The sequence below is a fragment of the Lepidochelys kempii genome, chromosome 18 (genome assembly GCF_965140265.1).
Source record: "Lepidochelys kempii isolate rLepKem1 chromosome 18, rLepKem1.hap2, whole genome shotgun sequence".
Lineage (NCBI taxonomy): Eukaryota > Metazoa > Chordata > Testudines > Cheloniidae > Lepidochelys > Lepidochelys kempii.
Window position 1 is genome coordinate 22918363 of NC_133273.1, and position 22502 is coordinate 22940864.

Consider the following 22502-nt stretch of genomic DNA (forward strand, 5'->3'; position numbering starts at 1 on the left):
CACAAGTGTTTCTGAGAGAATTGGGCCCATTATGTGGGTCTTTCACCGAACAAAACAGGGGAGAAGAAAACATTTAAAGATAGGAATACGCCATAAAACCACAACACTTGGCAGGGCGCTAAAAGACCTGGGCTGTATCTGAAACGACTTTGAACTCAGCTGACTTGGTTTCAAGTTGACAGTGCTCCTTTTTCATTTGCCAACCTGATCTCCGCAAGGCACTTTACAGACCCCTTCTTGCACGCTGCATTCGTTGTGAAAATAACAAAAATCGCCCTGAATTTTAATCACTTATGTAACTATCGGAGGTGGAGGAAAACTGGTGTGTTCAGTTGCACTCACAACAGTGTCTAATTGGAGGGAGCCTTGCACTGGAGCAAACTATACTGTTTCTGCAGCAAGTGTTTCTCCCCCGCCCGCCATTCCCGCCGCTGGTTCAGGTGGTTGGTCTGAGCCATCACCCTATGACAAAGTCTATGTTCTCCTCTGGTGACAATGCTGTAATGCGCTTTCTGCCATCCTGGTCAGTGGTCTGTGGGAGACCTCATTTAAAATATCAGGAGATTTGAATCTGTGTGGGATAAAAGCAGTGGGGAACAAGACAAGTCCAAGGATAATCAGGATTATGTTGAGGCCTGATAAACTGGAGGTTTCCCTCCTCCCCAGCCTGAAAGTCCCTCTCTAAGTGACATTGAGAGAGTGTTGTCAAGGTTTTGTGCTAAAAATTGGAACAGGAAGTAGGCCGTCCATCTCTCTCATCTTTTAATTATAAGCAGTGTCTCTTGCTGAGACACAGCCAGTAGTTTTGCTTTACGTTTTACATCGCTGTCACTCTCCCCAGAAATCTCCTTGAAATTGCACCTTGGCTGAGCCTTTGTTAATCTTTTTGTGCAGCAAATAACTTTGTTTGATCTGGTTGGGATAGAAACAAATTGCATTGGCTTGTGTAATGTCAGGCAAGCTTTTAAACCCAAGTGGTTTCTATTAAATGGGAAAAGCAGAATCATTCCCTCCTACCTATTCCTACCCCCGGCATCACAACAAAATAGCAGCTAGGCAGCTTCTTTTGAAGTGCTGTCTTGAAAATTGGAGGCATTTCTGTGCAGTGTTACTTGGCTGTGGGCTGCTTGGTAATATGACATGATGGTGCATTTCCCGACTTATAGTCCTACTATGTCAAACCAAAGAGATATTTCAGTGAATTGCTAGTTCCTTTTTTAATATTAAGGCTGGTGTTCATAGAAAATTTTAAGTAACGATGCATCCTGTGGTTTTGCTAGCTTTCTGTCTTGGTGTGGCAGCTGGATAGTTCAGTCGGGCTCTCTTGGCCAGCCTAAATGAAGAATTTTAATTTACTAGTAGTTTGGGAATGGGTTATCATAAAAACAAAGGTAATCCCAAAGAAACTAAAATCACATTAAGCTGTAGCTCACGAAAGCTTATGCTCTAATAAATTGGTTAGTCTCTAAGGTGCCACAAGTACTCCTTTTCTTTTTGCGAATACAGACTAACACGGCTGTTACTCTGAAACCTAAAATCACATTGAAAACCAAAGACTGCATCACCTGTTAAATTACACAGTAGCTAGAGCATAGCTGAAAAGAACCAGCCACAAACTATATAATGATTGTAAACCTCTCGTTTGCTGACGTGCAAATCAAAATAACATTGCTGCCTCAACTAAAACGTCGAAGAAATGGAAGACCTCTTCCTAAAGGGTCGACCCCCAGACGTTCCTCGCCGTTCATTCCAGCATCACAGTCCTTTGCTGGATTACTACTTCTGCGTTTGTCTGAGGCTCCTTGACCAAGAATGCCTGGTCTGTCAAAGTTATCCAGCAGAAGGGTCTGCATCAATCTGATATCACCCCGTCTCAGTAGTCAGCAGCTTAGTCCTGGCTTGTTTATACCCCTTGTGCATGGGGGAGGTTAACTGGGATTTTTGCGTGGTGGACAAAAACAGTTGTTCTGCTGTCCTCAAATGGAAGTGCAGAGTTCTAAACCCAGAAGTTCCAGGCAGGATTTCACCTTCCTCCAGAATTTCATAGCCAAGGGGCCATCAATAGTCTTTCCCCCGCTACCCAAGGCCTGCTGGGTCGAAACCTCTCTACATTGGGTCCATCTGGTATTTCTCCCAGAGCTGTCTTAATGGTTGGAGCCAGCACAGCTCTGCCTTTCTCTTTTGGGAACAGGAAAGTGGGATGAACGGCAGCTGTTTGGGTCAGGGACCAATGAGCAGCATCCTTCCCCCTCAGGATGCTCTCCTGTGAAATAGGTCCCTTCTGTCACTGCATTGTCCAGTGGCACCTCGTGTTCCCTGTAGAGTTAAACTCATCCTGCATCTCTCACTGCAGTCAGCAGTCTGTGCCAGCTCGCTAGGAACAGACACATCAGTGCCTGGCGTTAAGACACAGGGAGACCCACAGCCCTCTGCGCATCTGCCTGCACCAGATTACTGACCTCTTCAGAAACTGCAGGGAATCACAGTGGTGTACTGAAAGGCATTTCTGCTCTCCTGTATCCGCACGTCTTGGTTTTTATCCCTAGGGAAAAGTTCTGGCATGTCTGTCAGGAGCACTCAGCAGCGTCAACCCTACCCATTTCACCGTCCTGGAGAAATCAGTCGTGGGTGGTAAGTGTGTGACTTTCTGATGCTCACAGTTACTGTATGGCTTGGTTTATGTGGCTTGGTACAGGTACTAGGTCCTCCAGGCAGGCTTGGAGGTTGCTGCAGAGCCTGAGTTAAGCATTCTTTGCTGTGTCTCTCCAATGGCAGCGCTGGGATTTTGTCTGTCTGAGGTATCTATCCAGCTCCCATCACCACAGTGTTTGAACACCTTGCAGTCTGCAATGCATTTATCTTCACAACATCCCCTGGAGGCAGGGCAATGCCATTATCCATACTCTACCAATTAGGAACTCAGGCACCGAGAGATGATGTGACTTGCCCACGGTCACACAGGAAGTCTGTGGCAGAGCCGGGACTTGAACCCAGGTCTCCCAAATTGTAGGAGGGTGCCTTCATCTCTGGAAACAAAATGTGCATGAAGCTTTTCCATTTGTCATTTATTCCTCCAAACTCCTGCAACATCATGCCCTCTTATAGCATCCAGAGCTTGTGTCAATTGTTAGCTTTGGGTTTGTGATTGTTAAGCTGAAAAACCTGAGTCCCTAACATGTTTCTGTGGATTTGGGAAAATGTGAATGTTATGAAAGGTGTGAGCCACTCAGCATGGATGTCAACTTGAGGTTATCAATTCTCTTTTGGCATGATCAGCCAGGGAGTGTCTCAGGTTGCCACTTAGCACAGTTCTTCCATTTCTGCTTTCTTTTGTTAGCGTCCTGTGTCTTGTTTTGGGAGGCTGTGGCTCCCCGAGGTCTCGCTGAGAAACAGCTCAACTGGAAAGTTCATTTCACCCTCAGAACACCAGACACTTACAGTGTAGTGAACCAAGCACACCACAGGGTCAGAAACAGCTGATGGGTTTGGACATGGGCTTTTTAAACGTTATGACTATAAAATTAAGGGGCTTCTGGAGTGGCCCACAGAGAGGAATAGTGACGGGCCTTACGCTGTTACCGCTGAAGGAAGGAGGAATTGGTTTGGTTGCTGTGTCTACAGCACAAAGGATGTTTGAGGTTGCCGTTGTGAAATCATGTGCTTTGGAACGGAAGAAGGAAACTGCCATTGCCTTTTTGCAGGGTGCTGTATGTAACTGGCTTTTTTTTTTTTTAATCCAAGAGTAAGTGAAACCGCTCAGGAGCGATGGGACTGACCCGGCTGTGAGGGTGGGCCACGTCCCCGTGTCCGCCTGTGCAGCGTCAGTCCCAGTGCCATGTAGTGCAGGGCAGTAGTCTAGGAAGGCTGGATCATCTGAATAGCAAAACTCTGGGTAGGTTGCTTGTGTGTGGCCTCCCAGCTTCTCCTCTGGGACGGTGCAGATAGAGCTATGGTGCCTTGCTCACGACGCCTCCGGGGCTCTCGTGGTTCAGTGCCAGTGGCTGACTAACCCCCCCAAGTACAGTATCTTTGATAAAGTGAAGACCCTCGCGTATGCCATTTCCACTTTCACTTCTAAGAGGAGTGTAGGCTTGCGTGCGTGCCTTGCTTGCCTTTAGATGAGGTTAGGAGGATTTTCCTCCCATTAAGCTACAGCTTAGCTTTATAATAACCAGAAATGGACAGGTTTCAGAGGAACAGCCGTGTTAGTCTGTATTCGCAAAAAGAAAAGGAGGACTTGTGGCACCTTAGAGACTAACCAATTTATTTGAGCATGAGCTTTCGTGAGCTACAGCTCACTTCATCCGATGCAGCTGTAGCTCACGAAAGCTCATGCTCAAATAAATTGGTTAGTCTCTAAGGTGCCACAAGTCCTCCTTTTCTTCTTTCAGAAATGGACAAACTCTCTGGCTGTGAGTTTCAAAATGGCTAAAGGAAATGAGGCACCCAATTCCCATAGATATTTCAATGAGAACTGGGTGACTAACTCTCATAGCCTATTTTGAAATTCCCAGCTTTGGCTGACTTCAGTCCCTCCCGAACTGGACCCCTCACTTGTGAAACATGCAACACGCTTTTGGACCCTGTAGAAACAGTTCACTTGATTCCCATTTTGCTTAGGAGGGAGGTGGGGGGAACAGATTTTCTGGTGGAAAGTCAATGCAGGGCACTTGAGCTGTTGTGGGAGCTCTTATGTTCCTTTCGGCTAGGAAAGAAAAGCATGTGGTTTGTTGGGGCGGGTTGGTTTACATTGCAGGGGAGAAAGCGTTTGTGAGCTCAGAGGAACTTCAGTAAACTTGCAGAACACAGTTTGAGGTCTGCAAAGCTTCAGCCTTGAGAGGATTCACCCCTTTCCTAATAGTAACCAAAGAACATTGCTGCTGAGAAGTGGCCTAATGAAGCGAACAGTGTCTCATATTCTCCTGTTTGCCTTTCTGCAAATACAGTGGCCATGGCTTTCTTTACTGGAGCCATACATTGGTTCATACAAAATCGGCTGTTGGCTGGGGAGGGAGGGAGGGAGGAAAGGAGGGAGGAAGGCGTTGAGGTTGAATCTCTTCCTTTATTTTTTTTTAATGAGCCAAGTGAGTCTATTTTTAGACTGCAGCTATCCATGTGCTCTAGACGTGTAGAATAAAAGACACACACAGCTTGCAACACTCACTTAGACTCTGGGTTAACCAGTTAACCCCTCAGGGTTCTCATCGTCTGACTAGGATAATGCCGACCACTTCCGACATTACTGGCTGTCCCATCTTGGAGTCCGGGTTCTACTCCCCTGTTCCCCATGCACACACCCAAGCATCTTAGGCCGTGTTTCATTTTAATATCCTCCTGGCACCCGCCATGCTTCCCACCAGTTATGAGCAGCTCTTTGCAGCCCTGATTCTGTCTGCTCAGGTACTGTGTGCAAATGCTGCAACATGGGGTGCTTAAGAGAGAAACTGCCACCCCGTTTCCCATCCCTTCCCCCCTCCAAAGTCTCCGGCATCACTAGACTCCCCAACCTCTCCAGTCCCCATTAAGAGCTGTGAGCTCCCTCTCTCCACTGTTATTATGCAACACTTCATTTGGGTGGGCTGTGCAGTGTTGCAGGGCTCTGTTGTTATTTTCCCTGACTTGCTCCTGTTCTGAGCTCTGCAGGTTTGGTGCAGGGGCTGTAACTTGTGCTCCGTTATTTTCAGCGTCACGTCTCTGGAGGGGTTTGTTACTTGACTGATGCAGTTGATTTCTATTGGATAGCACTGGCTGCAGAGCAGCTGGAAGCCCGTTCAGCATTCCAGTCAGGTCGGAGGTGTGTGTGTCTGGAATTCAGAGTTACTGAAGAAAGCTAGACCAGGATTCTGGAAATATTTCATTTCCTATGTGGGATGAAATTGGCTAGTTGATTCCAGGGTAAAGGAATTTTTGTGGGGGAGAAAAGACTGCTTACTTTAAAAAAATTAATGTGTATAAAAGAGCACTGAATTTTACTTTAACCCTGACCAGAGCTAGGAGAGGAGACTTGACAGCAGATGGCACTGGCTGGATACAGAATTAAAAGACGGCAGGCAGTTCTGCCCCCCAAAAAGTATTAAATTCAACAAACCCGTGCTTCCCTCTGATGAGCCCTGTGGAGGGATTTGAAGCAAGTGAGATAATGCAGGATGAACATATTAGCAAATTTGATTTCCTTTGGGCACTTTATTAAATTTCATTTCAAGGTATTTGAAGGGCAGGTTGAAGGGTGACTTATGTGGTCTGGCTCTGTGCTGGCTGCCTAGAAACCTATGAAAAAGAAGGTATTTGTTTCATGCCTTCAGCCCTGCATAGATTGTAGGTGTTTTATCGCCTTACACACTTGGCTTCCTTTCCTCATTTTCTACTCCTGCTGTTCTGATGCACGGGCCAGCTTGCTTCCATGCCTTTAAGGCCTCCATGCTTTGCTGTGTGGCTTCCGTCCAGAGCCAGCGGTTGTCGGTGAGGTGTTGTTGTTTCTTGCTGTGGGGGAGAGGCTATTGTTCAGAGCTCTTTGGTTTCACTGGCAGGGAGGGGGAATGATGGTGAACTTCTCAGGTTGCCTGTTGACTAGTTAGAGCTTCATTTTCATTGCACTGTGTGCGCTGAGTTGTGATATTCTCTTTCACTCTGACCTGCCTGTCCCACCTGGAGAAGGAGAGCAGGGACAGGGATGGGGAAGGAGGAGGCAATGGACCAGGCAACATCTCCTTACTCTGTTCTTCTGACATGTGCAGTGTGAGCTCCCCCCCATCCCCAGTCACTCTGGGGGGCAAAGCGTAGTTTGTTCTTCAGTGACCTATTTTACAACATGCTCCTTTGAGTAGACAATGTGTTTTACTACCTTCCTGCCCGCCGTGCCTTGGGGAGAACCTGCTTGGCAGTTCCCTTGTGGTATTTTTGTTGTTCTGTTTTTAATGCTAGCTTCATCGAATTGGAGAAAGACATAACGGTGTGAAGGACTCATCGCAAAAGCAGTGGACTAGAATCGCAGAGCAGCCAGACTACACGTACACAAATGCACTCTTGCTACCAACCATCGCATCTGAGGGTTTATCTTTACATACAGGACAGCTCCTGTTGGCACATTTAATCCACCTCCCTGAGAGGCCCCAGCTGTGTCAATGGGAGAAGCCTGTTGTCTGTGCAGGGGGTTAGGTGGGTATAAGTATATCGCTCACGGGTCTGGATTTTCCACACCCCTAAGTGACGTGGCTATAGAGAGATAGGGCTGTACTATGGACCTGGCCTCAGGCTGCTCTAGCTGTAGCCAAAGGAAATAACAGGTTTAAAAGGCAAAGGCAAAAGAAACCAAATATCGTGTTTTTCTCCTCCCTCAGAATTGCTCATGACAAAGACATCCATTGTATAGGCTGGGGGTGGAGGGACATGGTAAGGGCACCTGGTTACAAGGGCAGAGAGGACCCAAAGCCTCTGACCTGGGAGACATTTACATATGTGCTTACAGCTTTGTCTACATACACACTTGTCCCCATGTAATTAGACCGGTTTATTTAAACCAGTGCAAACCCCTGTGCGGATACTCCAATTTCATTGTGAGTGGCTTATTTTGGTTTATCTTAAACTTCTTCCTGATCAACTTAAGATAGACCAAAATAAGCCTGGTTTAAACTAAGTGTCCACACAGCCTTTCACACTGGTTTCATTAAACCAATTTAAAATTACACCTTAAATTACAATAGTGCAACTCTGTTGGGGGGGGAGGGGCGGGGAATCTAGTAGATGAGTCTTTGCAGGGCCATAAAATGCCTTTTCTTTAAAAACCTCAGGTTTTCCTCTTGACATTTAATGGGTTGGCAAATCAGGTTAGCAGTATGCAGATAAGCACAGTTCCTACTGGTACTTTTATAATCCCATTTCTCCAATCACACTATGTTTGCAGGAAAATCTGAAGTATTTTCTCTTCCGTCTAGCACGGAAACCTCCGCACTCGAATCTGTGGCTAGGAAAACGTTTTTAATGTTTCAGGCATCAAACTTCATAGACTTTAGTAAAGGGAAAGTGTGAAGAAACCTCCCACGCAGGGCAGAGCTTTGCTAATGCAACCTTCACACTCGTCAGGACCCCGGTTGTCTCATCTCTTCTCACTCTGCCTACCTCCATGTGGGTGAGGGGTGGGGAGTTTGAAGTGGGAGAGGGTGAATCCTTGTGGAACTGCTCTGTTTCTGTTTCATCTGCTGCCCTCTGGCTGTCTCGCTGTTTCAGTACAGCTCTTGAGCATCAAGAGTACCATCTCCATTCTGTAGGAGCTATTCTTCAGGCCCCATCTGTATTCCCCTTCCCACCCCTCCCTACCCTGCGTGTCGTTGTAACTTCCCCTCTGTGAGATTTAGAGACGGCCCTTTCATCACTTGTTTGTATTGTTGACTTTTGAAGAGTCATTTCTGTGTTTATGATGGAGTCTGGCATCTGTTGATTTAAACTGGCATTTAATGACTTTGAAACAATATGGGAATGGAGCAGTACAATGCAACGCTCAGTTACTCGTAAGTACAGACCCCCACACGCAAGGCCCATGTGTTTAATGGGTCAGGGCTGTTTCCCTGACTGTAAACGGACTACACAACTGAGAACTTTGCCTTTGAATGGTATTGTTCTGCAGTTTGGTTTCTCTGAGTTTGCTGGTTGGTATTCTTGGGTATTTTCTGGAATTCTGGCTGGTTAAAAAACAGGGAAACATAAGGCTGGAGCTTCAAACTCCACCTTAGTAGCTCTGACCATCCTTTGGAAGCAGGCTGCTGTTTTTCATCCACAGATTTGCACTTGTCCTGATTCATGGAGATGCATGATACTGTTATCTGGGTTGACTGATGACGTGAAGTGTCTGCTCCAGGTGTGAGTTATAGGTCACAGATGATGATGAACTGCTTCAAAATGATTCCTGAGTTATGAACTCAGAGGCTTCAAGAATCATATGGAGCATGTTGCGGGAGGGATTGAGATGGAGTTTGCTGCTCTAGTTTTGTTCACTTTCTGTGTTCTGTTCTAGTCTATATGGATACTTATACTGTGCCCAACACCCTGGTACCCAAGCCCTTCTAATAGTGGAATAAGCAACGTGATCGCACATCCGTTCATGTGGTTTGTTCTCTCATCCTCTCATAGTTTGTACTTAGTTTGTCATTTGAGATGTGGCAGTTCATACTGTATGTTTGCCAATCCAGTTGTTAGGTGCTCAGCATAGCTTTGGGTGCTAGGTAATTAACAAGAAAACATCTCGATTTGGCTTGTTCCACAGCTGCCGATGGCCTAGGCACAAAGTTACAGCAGCTTCTTCAATTGTCACTTGGTTGTGCTTCATTTTTGTGCAACTAATAATCCACAGTCCTGCTAAAGATGAAAAAAATTTGCATGTACATATGTGTGTTTCAAGCAAGGTGTAAGATCCAAAATCAGTAACAGAGCGTCTGTGCGAATTTAGGCTGCGATTTTTGAAAACTGCCTGAAGGAATGAGTGACCCCCTCCCCCTGACTTTCAGTAGGAGTTGGGCTAGAGAAGTTAAGCACCTTTTGAAACCCCTAGCGTTAAAGTATAAATACAAATCTGTTCTTCCTTATCAATAGTCTAGTGTCGTGGGCACTTGGACATTTACATAGTTTGACCTTGAAGTATCTAAAGCATCCATGTGTATATAAAGTTTCCTGAGTTCTGGCATAGTTCTGATGAGAAGGGATATACCTAGAGTTTCTTGAGACCTGTCTGCACATTTTCCCACTGTTGCTGATGTCTGTTCTCTCTGGCAGGGACAACATCAGGGCAGTCCTAGTGTCGATGGGATCACAGCTGCTGGTGGCATGTCATCTAACTATTAAGTGCAATTTCAACCCTTGTACTTAAAATGCCTCTGCCACTTGAAACAGTGGTCGCCCTGTGTCTAAAAGGATATAGCAGAAATAGGAGGCACTGACAGGTATAGAGAGTGACGAGAGGGTGGAAAGGTTTCCAGATGAAGAGAGATCAATACAGTTCAGATTCATCAGTTTAGAGAGGAGATGAGCAAGGGGAGATGACAAGATAGGGGTATAGAAATGAAACATTGGATACCCCGAATTAGCCTTTCTTGGAATAGGAGAACAAGGGGACATTCAATGAAAGCGAACAGCAGAAAATTTAAAACCAATAGAAGGAAATACTCCTCTTCACAATTCATAATTAACCTGTGGATCTCATTGCCACGGTATGTCATTGACGTGTTTGCTGAGCAGCATTCAGAAGAAATTTGACGTGTACATGGATAATGAGAACAAACTCAGCAGGATTTTTAAAATTATGCAATTTATGTGAAAAGTATGTAACCTCTCCTGACTCAGGACATAACCCCCAGCTGAGTGGGGGTCAGGATGAGATGTCCCCCATTGGGAGGTTATTCCATAATTATCTTCCACTCTGCAGCGTCTGGTACTAGCAATAGACCAATGGTAGTGGTTCTCAGACTTTTGTACTGGTGACCCCTTTCACATAGCAGCCTCTGAGTCCGACCCCACCATATAAATTAAAAACACTTTTTATATATTTAACACCATTATAAATGCTGGAGGCAAAGCAGGGTGTGGAGTGGAGTCTGACATCTCACGACCCCCCCCCCCGCCCCCACGTAATAACCTCGCAACCCCCTCAAGGGTCCCAGCCCCCAGTTTGAGAGCTCCTAACCTATGGTCTCATGGCCATCCGTATTATTCCCAGAGGTGGTGATCTGCCCGATAGCTCATGGTGAATTAGTGGTAGAGGGAGGATTAGAACCCAGAGTCCTGACCCCCACATCAGCTCCAACCAGTGGGAATATTCCATGCTCACTAAGAGAAAGTAATGAGAGGAAACACAAAAATTCATGTGCTTTAAAAATTCAATTTATTCTGGTTGTAACTTTTTATTCTATATCTTTTTAGAAGGTAAAAAAGAAAACGGAGCTCAAAAACTGAGGCTGGCTCGATGTATCCAGAATCTACCACTGACTCCCCTGCTCGACTCTCACTAAGACAGACTGGCTCTCCAGGGATGATTTACAGGTGAGCCATGCGACCGAGTTTATAGCTTCCCCGACTACCCAGAAGTTCTCTTTGTTACAGGGAGCACATGTTTTGCAGTTTTGTGAAAAACAGGGTAAACCAGTTGTCATGACCCTCTGAGGCAGCCACTATTCAATCCTAAAATCCAAACCTTGATTTTTGAAGATGCTTACAGAAAAGTCATTTCCAGAACTGTGCAAACACTGGATAGCATAAACAATATTTAAGCTTCCTTCTGAGATTTGGTGCCTGTTGTTTTAAGGAATGGGTCACTCATCAATTTCTTTTCAAATAATCTATTACATTTAAGGGTTTAAGAGTATGTTTTCTGTATTTCACTTTATTTTTTTAACATTGAATGACATTCTGTTGAATCAGGTGAACCACAGTCCGCTCGCGCATGTGTCTTGCACAAATTTTGTGCCCATAATTCTTTCCCTCACTTGGTGGCATTGTTGTCAAGCTTTCACAGAGCTTTTCAGCTCCTCCTAGTGAGGAGAAACTGTGCAGACATTAAACCCTTATAGAGACTTTGATGGAGATGAACCGAACGGGTTTGCTAGAGCACAAAGATTATTGCAGGATGAACTGAGACTGAGCTTTCTGTTTCTGGCACTTCCCAGTTGTTAATGCGATTTGTGGAATATTTCTTCTTTCTTTCCCTTGCTGTCGGAAGTGCTCGGTACGGGAGTCCCAAACGACAGCTCCAGTTCTACAGGTAACAGAGTCTGTTATTTTTTTATAAAAAATGGGACTGAAAAGTAGTGATGGGTATAATTACAGAAGGGCACGTTTCAGAAGGGGTCTCAACCCGTCGTACACCAGGATATGTTATGTATCATCAACCTCAGCAGGTGTTGGCTCTGGCAGCCTGAAGGGAATTGCTACCCGCACAAAATTCTCTGTCACTTGCGCACTCTAGGCACCCACCTCTACCTAGTTCCTAGGGCTCAAGACGTAACCCTCTTAATTTAGGCACCCACCGTCAACCTGTTCCTAGGGCTCAGGTGTTACCCTCTTAATTAAGCACTCTAACTTTACCCCTACGTGGACTCTACTCCTCCGGGCTCTGGGCTCTACTCCCCTGGACATTGAGCAAACTCCCATTCCCTGTGGACTTGGGGCTTAATCTTTTGCAGGTTTAAGGGGTCTTTTACCAGTGAAAGAGCCTTACATAGTAATATCCTACTTACCCTCTGTTTATTAACAATCACCAAAACAGAATGCACATGCTACACGTACAATGCTTACCACTCCCAGTAAGACTGTTGAACTTTTCTTGATGGCCAGTCAGGATCAGGTCCATCTCGGGGACTCCAGTTTCTGCAGGGTGTCATTGGCAGTGTGTTGACGTCTGGCATCTCTGTTCTTGGGGCTATGTCCTGGAGTTGGTTCCCAAAGAACTTCCTCTTGGACCCCAGTTTATATAGTGAAACTTGACTCCTGCTTAACAGCATCTTAACCAATCATTTTAGTAAAATTTTACTAACCAATCCGAACATATTGTAACAAAATTCTCTTACCAATCAGAGCCCACCACCTTAATTAATTTACACCTAGCAAAATTAATTGTGTAACACACAGAAACAATCAAAGAACCAGACAGAGACCATACAGACAAACAATAAGGAAGTGGGGACCGTAAAGATAAAATAGTAAAGAAATGAGGATTTCACAACCACAACTATTGATAAGTGATTTCTTGCCTGACAGGATGCTATCAAACTAAGTTTTCTTTAACCACTTTAAGATCTGTTTCTTAGTCTGGTGATAGTGGGTGATATTAGGACAGGATCTCCATCTTATCGGCCCAATATTACAGTGTGTTAATGTAATTTAGATGGAATGTGAGAATGCGACTTCCTGCTTCTTAGCTCATGGCTGCTGCTCTCCTAATATGGCAGCAGACAAAGGTCTTAGGCCTTACCATATGGCTACAGGAAAAGGCCTTATCCTTACAGAATGGAAAAGTTAGAAGATCAGCTCTGCAATTCAAATTCAGCCAGCTACTTGCACGGTCCTAGTTTTCATGCTTGTGCTGCAGAAGTATGTATATTGTTCAGCTTGTGCAAATTAACCTGTACAGATTAGCTGAACTATCGTTTAAATTACTGAGATGGCTGCATTTAATTTAATCCTAGACAAAATAAGAAATGTGTGTGCGCGTGCGCAATTTGTTTACAATAATATAGCAAAGTGTGAAGTGCTTTTGGATGGCAGTGTGTTCGAAATCCTAAGAATTGCCAGATCAGAAATGGCAATGATCAAAATAAAAAACCCAGGACAGTCTAGTGTACAAATTTGGTTACAACTCCATCCCATCCTTATTGAGAGAGAGAGAGAGACTTGACCTTTTCACATACCATATTACGCTGGCCAGAAGGGACAGTACCATCTTACATTTATTGGCTAAGATTAGTGACTAGTGATTTTTGGTGCCCCCGTTTTTGGGTGACCAGCTTGAGACCCCTTAAAGGGGCCTGATTCCCTGACATGGGCGCTTAGCTCTTTCTGAAAATCAAGCTCCTTTAAAGTATTACTAGTTGGATATACAAAAATGGAGTTGTCCAAATTGGCGAGTCACTTCTGAAAACTTTGGCCTGCAGAGCCAGAGGTACAGCCTGTGGCACATAATAAATTTGTCACCTTCTCTGAGACATGGGGTGAGGGTTGGGGATGATTAGGAGCCTGGTGGGGAGCTCCATAGCCAAAACGTTAGTCTGTGGTGTGTTGATCGTCCAATGAAATATATGTTTACATTGACTCAGCCGTTCAAGTAGAGTGACTAGATGTCCTGATTTTTGGGTCTCTTTCTTATATGGGCTCCTATTATCCCCATCCCGATTTTTCACATTTGCTGTCTGGCCCCCCCTACATTCAAGGGAGCCTAGAATCTGGGTGTAGCAGAGTGCAGCCGTGGCTCTTTCAGCTAAGATAATGGAGCAATCTCCATTCTGGCACTCAGAACCCATTGCATACTAAGGGGACCATATTTTCAAAATCAGAAATGGGGATACTTGTGTCCTGACGTCTTTGGGTCAAAAATAGTCGTACAGGATACAAGAGTGAGGTGGTGTCAATACTCCTGTCTTTTCACTCAACTACAACACACGCATATTTCTCAGGGTGAGGCTGCTACACGACTGAGAGGATGTGTTGGCAAAACCCAGACCTACTTGTTTTTCCCCAGAGCTCTTGTCCCCGGGCCCTGTTAATCTGGATATGTGCATTAAGAGAAACACCATTACCTTGGGTCTAAGATGAAATAATTTTTCTTCATCCTTTTACTGTCTAAAATTGAAAGAACCATTTACCCCCTACAAACACCGTGTTAATGGAGTGCTGGGAACTATTTGAACATTGCTGGAGGCTTAAGTTAATGATGTAACAGTACAGCAAATTGCTGAACCAATCACTGATCCAGACACAAGTGTGGATGATAAGGAAGTATGAGGCTGCTTTTGGCACTCTAGCCCAAATCTGCACACTTCTTTGTTAATTGATGTTCTCAACTTACATTCATGTGGCTTTATGTATGTGTAACAGAAGGGGGATGGGGCAGGAGAGGGGGTAAGGTAAGATTATAAAAGAGGGAGAAGTGTCTTAAACCACTGGCAGAGTAATAGTTTTCATGATGTTCCTGTTTTTGCAGCATTAATACTGTCATAACATTTTATCCTCGTGCATTCCTAGATATGTAGTTAGTGATCACTCAGCTACACTGACTCTACAACAATATGCAAAGCAATGATTGAATAGCTAATTAAAGCAAAATGACTAATCACTAATGCTGCACAAATAATGGAAATACTTTTCAGTTAATATTTATTACCTTGAGCAATCAACAGGTGGTTTATGGAAATCTGGGGAATTCTAGGCATGGAAGAAATCTAAAGAACAATTCAGATGAGTTGTTTGGCACATGGTCAGTATTAGTAATGGCCACTTATTAGTACCACTGAAAAGAGAGGATGGATTAAAAAGTTAAAACTCCTCATGCGCTTTTCTCCTTAATAGGATCTCATGGACTCCCACTGGCTTTGCTTGACATGTGCTCTCTTCAGGTGTGACTCCGCACCACAGACATCAAAGGGTGATTTACCATCAACATCCTATTGCCCCCGTTCCTGCAAATGCTTCCTAACCTGTTTAAGTACGAGACAGTCCCTTAAGGATCAGGGGGACTGTGCCAGGGCTTGAAGCTACATGTGAGCATGTTTGCAGAGTCAGAGCTTTATAAATGTTCTTTTTCTCTTTATTTTATTAGTGTATTTGGTGGCTTTATATTCGCCATTTAGCAGTGACCTGTGTGCCCGAACATATCGTAATGTAAGACTATGCGTAAACGCTCAAAGCAGACAATTCAAAAGACAAGGTAATGCCTCTTGGGAACTTCGTAGAAATCTTATTATTATTTTCACTTTCTAGTAACCTATAAGCACTGAGCAGACCTGGGCCCAGTGTAGGTTACTTTTGGCCATGTAACTAGCCATTCAAAATGCTCCATGAGAGCACCGCTGGCCTGATCCGTGGCCCAGTTCAAGTCCCTTTCTGCCACTGCAGCAGTCCCAAAGGGCTGGAAAGTGTAACTGGCCAGCTAATGGCTCCCCTGGTGAGGAAGAATCTTTGGATGGCACAGGCCTAGTGTCGAGTGCCCTGTGCCATGCTGTTACAGCCGTGGGGTAGGAAGTGCATTGTGGGAGATGGCATCCCTCTGGCAATCGGCAGCTACTCTAATGGCTGCTTGGGGGTGACTGTGGCAGGTGGGAGTGAGTTGGAACAGCCATAATGTTGCTCTAACTTGCACTGGGTTCTGGCCAGCCACACGATCCAGGTTGTCCGAATGCCCCCTCAAACTCCATCCCCTAGTGCTGAGATGAGCACGATTTAGTTAAACTTCAGTATTGGGCCCCATAAACTCTGCATTTCCTCCTGACTTTTGAGTGTGTAAAAGGTGACCCTAACGCTGAGATTTTTGTGTTTGATTCCCCCCTCACCCCTTAAATCTCTCTCCTGAGTTCACTGTGCACTTCCACAGCCACTTGGTCAAAAAAATGTATTCAACTCCACAGTGAAAATAACCGTTTAGACACCTCACCTACATAGCTCACGGCTGTTGTGTATTTGTGATTCCACGGCCTCACTAAATAGTGTTGGAATTCTGAACGTAGTGGAAATGTCACATTGCCCTGTGCAGAACTGATTCTCCCATCAGTATGCTGTTTCTCTAGCAATCTCTGAGAACTGCTAACCGAGTAGTTCCACTGAATGCATCCGATGAAGCGAGCTGTAGCTCACGAAAGCTCATGCTCAAGTAAATTGGTTAGTCTCTAAGGTGCCACAAGTCCTCCTTTTCTTTTTGCTAACCTAGTGAGTCTCAATTTGTAGTTTTTAGTCATTTTTTGGTTTACATCCAAATAGTCTTATTCTTTCTGCTGTAAAAAGTGTGTTTTGGTTTTTCTCCTTTTACCTGGGTGTGACTTAAAAGTGAGTCCATACATTTGGTCTGACAAACTCACATCTGGGCTTAGACCAAGCATGGAAAACTTCTGCCAGTTAAGAGAACTTTTTTAGACATTGAGAATATTAGAGGGTTATAATGAAAGTCTCCATGAAACCTTTGCTTTCACAAATAGCAAGAGCTTTTAATATCTATCTGTGTATAATATAACTGTTCTTAGTATTTGTTTGCAAACCACGTACTGGAGAAAAGTTTTTACTTCAAACTGTTTGTCGTGGTGACTGGAGTGGTTCATGACTGTGAATGCCAACCTCAGGGCAGACTATCAAAAAGCAGGGCAGACACCCCAACCTGGTGGTATGTTCTATAATTAGATTTCACCAACCCAGTAACAAATAGGAACTCCCAAAGCCCTGTGCCAGTCTTACCATGGTATCACAGACAGTCCCCTCAGGCACTTCAGTCTGTCTTGCCACTCAAGCAAGCTGGACTTAGCGATAAGTCCATGAGTGCAGGGGACTGGACTAGATCCCGAGGTCCCTTCCAGTCCTATGATTCTATAAATGGTCACACCAAAATTCATTAAAGATTCAGTTCCCAAGAAACCAGTCACGTAACCCAAGTCAATCTGTACCTTAGAGCTCTCACCAAAGACTATGCTTGTAGCCAATCCCAGAGTAAACTAACAAATGATTTTTTAACTAGGAAAAAGAAATGAGAGAGTTATTTACTCGTTACAATGGGCAATATATATGCACAAATAAGTTAGTCTGTGGTGACAGAAATGTTGTAATCTTGTTGTAAAATGTTGTAATCTGTCCACTGAATGTGTTTTAGGGCTAACCCAGGTTGACCCTGGGGATCTCTACTTTTGTTCCTTAGCTCCAGCCCTTGTGAGAGGCCAAACAGCAAAGAGATCAGTTTCTCCTTGTCAGTGATTTTTATTCCCCCCCGGAGCCCAGAATTCAAGCTGATGGGATGAGTTCATGTGCAGGTCTCTCCTTCCTGGATGGAGTTAGTAATGCAGTCAACAAAGTCTGTCCTTTGATTGCATTGTAAACCTCTGTAAATTGTGTAACTTACTAAACAGGAAAAGAAGCATTGATTCAGGTAAAGTGCTCCTCTGGTACACAAGATGTGTAGCAAACAGTATAACTTTATACCATGGGCTGTAGAGATTATAAATGAGATCAATACATGCTGCATCCTACCAGCGTTTCATAAAATCTAAACACATTCATATCAACTTAACATTTAATATCTATTTGGATAGCGCTCACACACAGGTAAGCAAGACTGATTTCCAGCTCTGCATTTGTAAGTGTTCAGTGAGGCCTGGGGCCTTGGCATGAGCTGACACCTGGTCTGACAGCGTCACACTGTTCAGCTGTAGATCCTGATTCCTTGTTGCACTGGTTTAATACCAGGGTAACGCCACTAACTCCAAGGGAGTTACTCCAGCGTGACAGAAGGAACTGCACTTCGGGTTTATTTATAGGCATTGCTATAGCACTTACCACCGCAATAGCTCATCATCAGAACTGTGGCTCGTTAGAGGTGGAACCTCTCATCGGGATGTGCCTGTCCACAGCGTCTGACAAGTATCTGCTTTATAAAAAAGTAAATGATGCCAATATTCATAAAGCGGCTGCACATCCACAGGCTTTTAGAGAGGGAGAAGGTCATGAATAATTTAGCTTCTGTTTGCTAAGAGGAAAATACCCTAATAGAACTAATGGCGCGCCTGCTAAAAAACTTGGATCTGGAGTGACTGTCTTATTCACCAATTGCTTTTGACATTTAGTTTTGACACTCCCATGATGGAAAAAAAAAACAACCCACCCGTACTTTCTTTTATAGCTATCTGAGGAACCCCTAATAAGCTAGAACTTTTCTTTTAATGAGCAGGATTCCAAGAAACCGGGTGAGTTTGTGTTTTTCCTGAAGCTATCGGAACAGACAGGCAGAGTCCTTTTGATATTATGAAATATGTATATGTATTGATAGATAATCTGTGCTTTCTTAACATAGGAAGTGGTCTAGGAAATAATTTTTAGGATCTTGTATTTTTTCTTTTAAAGCAAGATGCTTGCTCTGTTGGTGGAGGCGGGAACTCTTGGTAGTTCAGTAGCTTTCTGTCTGTAGGAAAATGAGAAATAAATTTTTTACAAGAGAAATAGATGCCAAAGCTACGATGTGTCAGGTTGAAACTAATCCTATTTGTAAACTGTCTGTTTATACCTTCTAATTGGTGCTGCTGGCTCGTAAATGTTAGGGTTTTTCCCATTTCTGGTGATGTTACAATAGATTTTATCATGTCTTCGGAGCTGGGTATCTTGAAATATTCTCAGTTAGTTCCACTGTACAAGTGAATTCCGTGTTTGTATGGTTTGTTTATATTTTAGAGAAGGCAGTTCAGTTACCTCCAAACTGTTGACTCAGGCAAGTTCTATGTTTATATTTAAAAGAATAAAACTGTTATTAATAGAAACCAGCTGCTAATTTGCTTACTTTAGACCATTGCTTTCTCAATATAGCCTCCACTCGTTCCGCCTTTCAAATGTGTGATGCATGTTGGAACTTCTTATGTTTTTAATTGCTGTACATGTTCTAGAAAATACAATTATTTTTTGTTTGCTGAAATTCTTGTCATGTTCTTTTTGTTTTTTGTGATGCATAAAAAATCTGAGATAATTTAACAGTCACTCGTGCATTTTTATATTTTTTGTTTAGACTTTTGCAGGTTTTATAATCCCAAACTGCGATTTTGTTCATGTCCATGTTATGTTAAATTATTTTTTATAAACTACTGTGACTATGTATTGGTGATTAAAATGGCTTTACCCTGCTGTCGACACTTGCGGCTAAGTAATGTTAACCAAAAGCGTAAATACATAGAGGTTGAGATGCCATGTTCAAGCTGTGCCTCTGTTCAGCCAGCCCTGCGCTCCTCAAGCCAGGTCAGGTCCAGCTCCCACTGATCTCAGTCTGTCCGATGACTTTAATTGCAACTGGACAGGACCCTAAAAAACTACTGTGCAGGATTGTAGGTTTGCCTCTAATTTGTATTAAGTCCTCAATCAGCAAATAGTACAAGAAATGGAACCGGGAGAGCTGCCTGCATCCGTCCAGAGAATTCTTTTGACGCTAGGTACACAGGTATATAGCAGGCTTACTAATTTCTGCTTTTACTCTTTAAATACAGTCCTTCATTTTTCATATAGTCCAGCCCTTCCCTCCTTACTCAGGTGAAATTCTCGTTGCTTGCATCAGACCCTTAGACACTAAGATTGGTAGAACTCCTTGGGTGCTGCAGTGAAGCAGGAAATGGGAAAATCCTCATATTTGATGTGAAAGAAGAGTGGAAAATGTGACTATCAAATGCAGAAGATCCTGACCAGTAGTTTCACTGGAAGACGTGTTGCAAATGTCCAAAGCACTGCAAAACATAGTCCGAATAACCCTGTATTGGCAAGAGGATGGAGTACTTTTTTCCATTTCTAACTTCAGTGATTTTTATGAAGCTCTTTCTAAAAAGCGTGCCCAGCTATTTAACTCCCCAGGTCACCGTGTGAAAGTGTGGATTTTGATCACTACATTATTTACTAAATCTGAGGATTTTTTAAAGATTTCTTGAAATAATGTTTGTTACAGGAATTCTTGGGGTTTTTCACATTAATTTCTTGCACACTAATGGTTATTGATTCTTTAGAGGTTACAGTTGGTTGGAAAAGTGATGCATCTTCTGTGCTCTTTGAGAGAAAATACCGCAAAATTTAGCTTGCATCTGAATCTTATGAGTTTGTCTCAGGAAAAGCAATTATATAGTCGTTGTTATTCTTATGCCTTGTGTTTTGCTGAGAAACTGAGAACTAAGCTATATCACTGCATCTAATGTACAACTGTGGTGTCAACGTGCTGGTGTCGCATAGGGAAGAGCAAGTGCTGGTTGTTTGTTTGCTGGAAGAATTGTTGATGCTTCTACCGCTGTTCGTGCTACCCATCTAACACCTCTTCGGAGACTATAGCTAGATTTCTGGACATGTCCTAACTTTGCATTTTCTGGGTCAACTCACAGACTGCAGATTTGCACTAGATTCAGAGGTGAGAGCAGCCCTGACCCCTGAAACAGAGACTGAGTTTTCCCCAGTACCTTCAGTGCAAAATTCTGGAGCTCTTGATTGGGACCTCTGGCCCCAACATAAAAACTTGATCTGGGTCCAGATCACCTCAATTTTCAGTCTTTAAAAACAATGAGAAACTGGAATTCATCCTGCCAGGATGAAAACTGGAAGGGCCCTAAAAGCAGATTGCATCAGCATGTGCAGTTGTGGTTAACTGGTATGTGCTTCCAAACTTATCCACGCCGCTGTCGGCTTCCTTTGGTCAGGTACGAATGGCACCATCTTGTCCAGCGCACTAACTGTGACCCACAGGCACTGATAAAATACTAGGGCCAACATTTCCACAGGGGGAGCCTACTTAGTATCTAAACACATGGCCTGATTTCCAGTGGCCCTGCGCATTGACTTCAACGGGGGCTGTAGGACCCCAGCTTCTCTGAAAATGAAGGCACTTATTTATGTGCCTGCTTGTGGCCATAGAGCTTAACTTCAGGCACCTGAAACATTGAATACTTTGGGCATTTCAGAAAGCCATGGGGAAACATCATAAGCTCTCTTCCCATCCTCACGCTGCTGAAAAGCACCCTGGTGTGGTGGAGGGGTTTGTGTGCTGTCACTCAGAGAGACCAGCTCTTGTGCACGGTCAGCAGGTTATTTTCAGCAGCCTGCATTGAACGGAAATTCGATGACGTGGTCCTGTGCCGTGCATGCTGCTGCAGATAAAAATATTGGCTCGATGCACGGATTGCAGCAGTCTGCTGCATAGACATTGCATTTTCCTCTGAAGAGTGCAGCCAGCCAAGAGTCCCGGAAGAGTTAGCTGCTGCAAGCCGTTGTCACTGTGTTCCCCTCTTGGGGCAGGGGTCTAGCAGAGAAAGGGTGCTGCGTCCACTTTGAGGTGGAACTTTTATGCACGAATAAGATTGCTAACTTTTCCTGCATTCCAGACGGTGCAGACATGCATTTTGGCCTGACTGACAGCCAGATCCTTGTCCAGTGTCAATCAGTGTACTCCACTCATGGAGTTATGCCAATTGACACCCGATTAGACTTCTGCTTTTATGTTGTTCACTCAAATCCATGCAATGCCCCCAAAAAATTCTTTTGTGCCATTTTCTGTGGACCATGTATTTAACCAGTTACCGAGGGGCAAACCATATGTGGGCAAGCGCTCACAAACCAGCAACCAGATAAAAAACCCAGGATCAGTGATCTAATCGGAGGAGCCATTAGAAATATGAAGAACCACAAACTGCCAGATTTTGTTCTACGAACTGGCACAAACTCTTGATGCAGAGAGCACTTTGCTGTTTGATACATTTCTAGTTTCCCTGCCAGAATACATTGGAATAACTATCTATAATATCCATGTAATTGTTCTTCAACCAGAAAAGAGACATTCAGTATGAAAACATCTGTAACATCAATCTGACAAGTCCATGCTACAAGGTTTTTGTGACAGTGACACAGTACCAACTTCTAACATATGCTGAAGTTTAAGCAGCTGAAGAAATCATTTTTTTTTCTGCTGAGAGAAATAGATGTGATGATCTGCAACTTGTTTGCAGAAGCTTTAAGACAAATCAGGTAATGGTGAATCATCCAGCAAAGCTAAAAATGTTCTTGCTAAAGACGACTTAGATCTCTGAGCTTTCCAGGATGGTTACATTCATATAGAGATTTTTCCAAAGGCTATACCTAGACATTTACTAATTACACCTTCTGCAGCGTATATGCAGGCACTGGACAGTGTGCAAACGAGTGCAGTTTTTTACTCTCTGCCACAGCCGTCATGACATCTGTCGTTTTAATTAAGTTTTCAAAGTAACTGCTCTAAGGGAAAGTTTTTAGCAGCACCATTGAATCACAAAGTGGTGTTGGTGTGGCTTTTC

The 22502-nt window shown here is 43.9% G+C and overlaps 1 protein-coding gene across 8 annotated transcripts in view; it reads left to right on the forward strand.

The window, feature by feature from the left end:
* KCNAB2 (potassium voltage-gated channel subfamily A regulatory beta subunit 2) overlaps positions 1-22502 on the forward strand; it is a 113389-nt gene that overhangs the window by 33202 nt on the left and 57685 nt on the right. For 5 of the 8 annotated variants that reach the window (XM_073316253.1, XM_073316255.1, XM_073316252.1 and 2 more), the window contains exons 2-3: positions 10906-11025; positions 11702-11743. In XM_073316253.1, the coding sequence (XP_073172354.1) occupies positions 10949-11025; positions 11702-11743 (119 nt within the window). In that variant the 5' untranslated portion in view covers positions 10906-10948. Of the gene's footprint in view, positions 1-2416; positions 2632-10905; positions 11026-11701; positions 11744-22502 lie in introns of those variants that run through there. The other 3 variants (XM_073316258.1, XM_073316260.1, XM_073316257.1) reach the window with 2 other exon arrangements.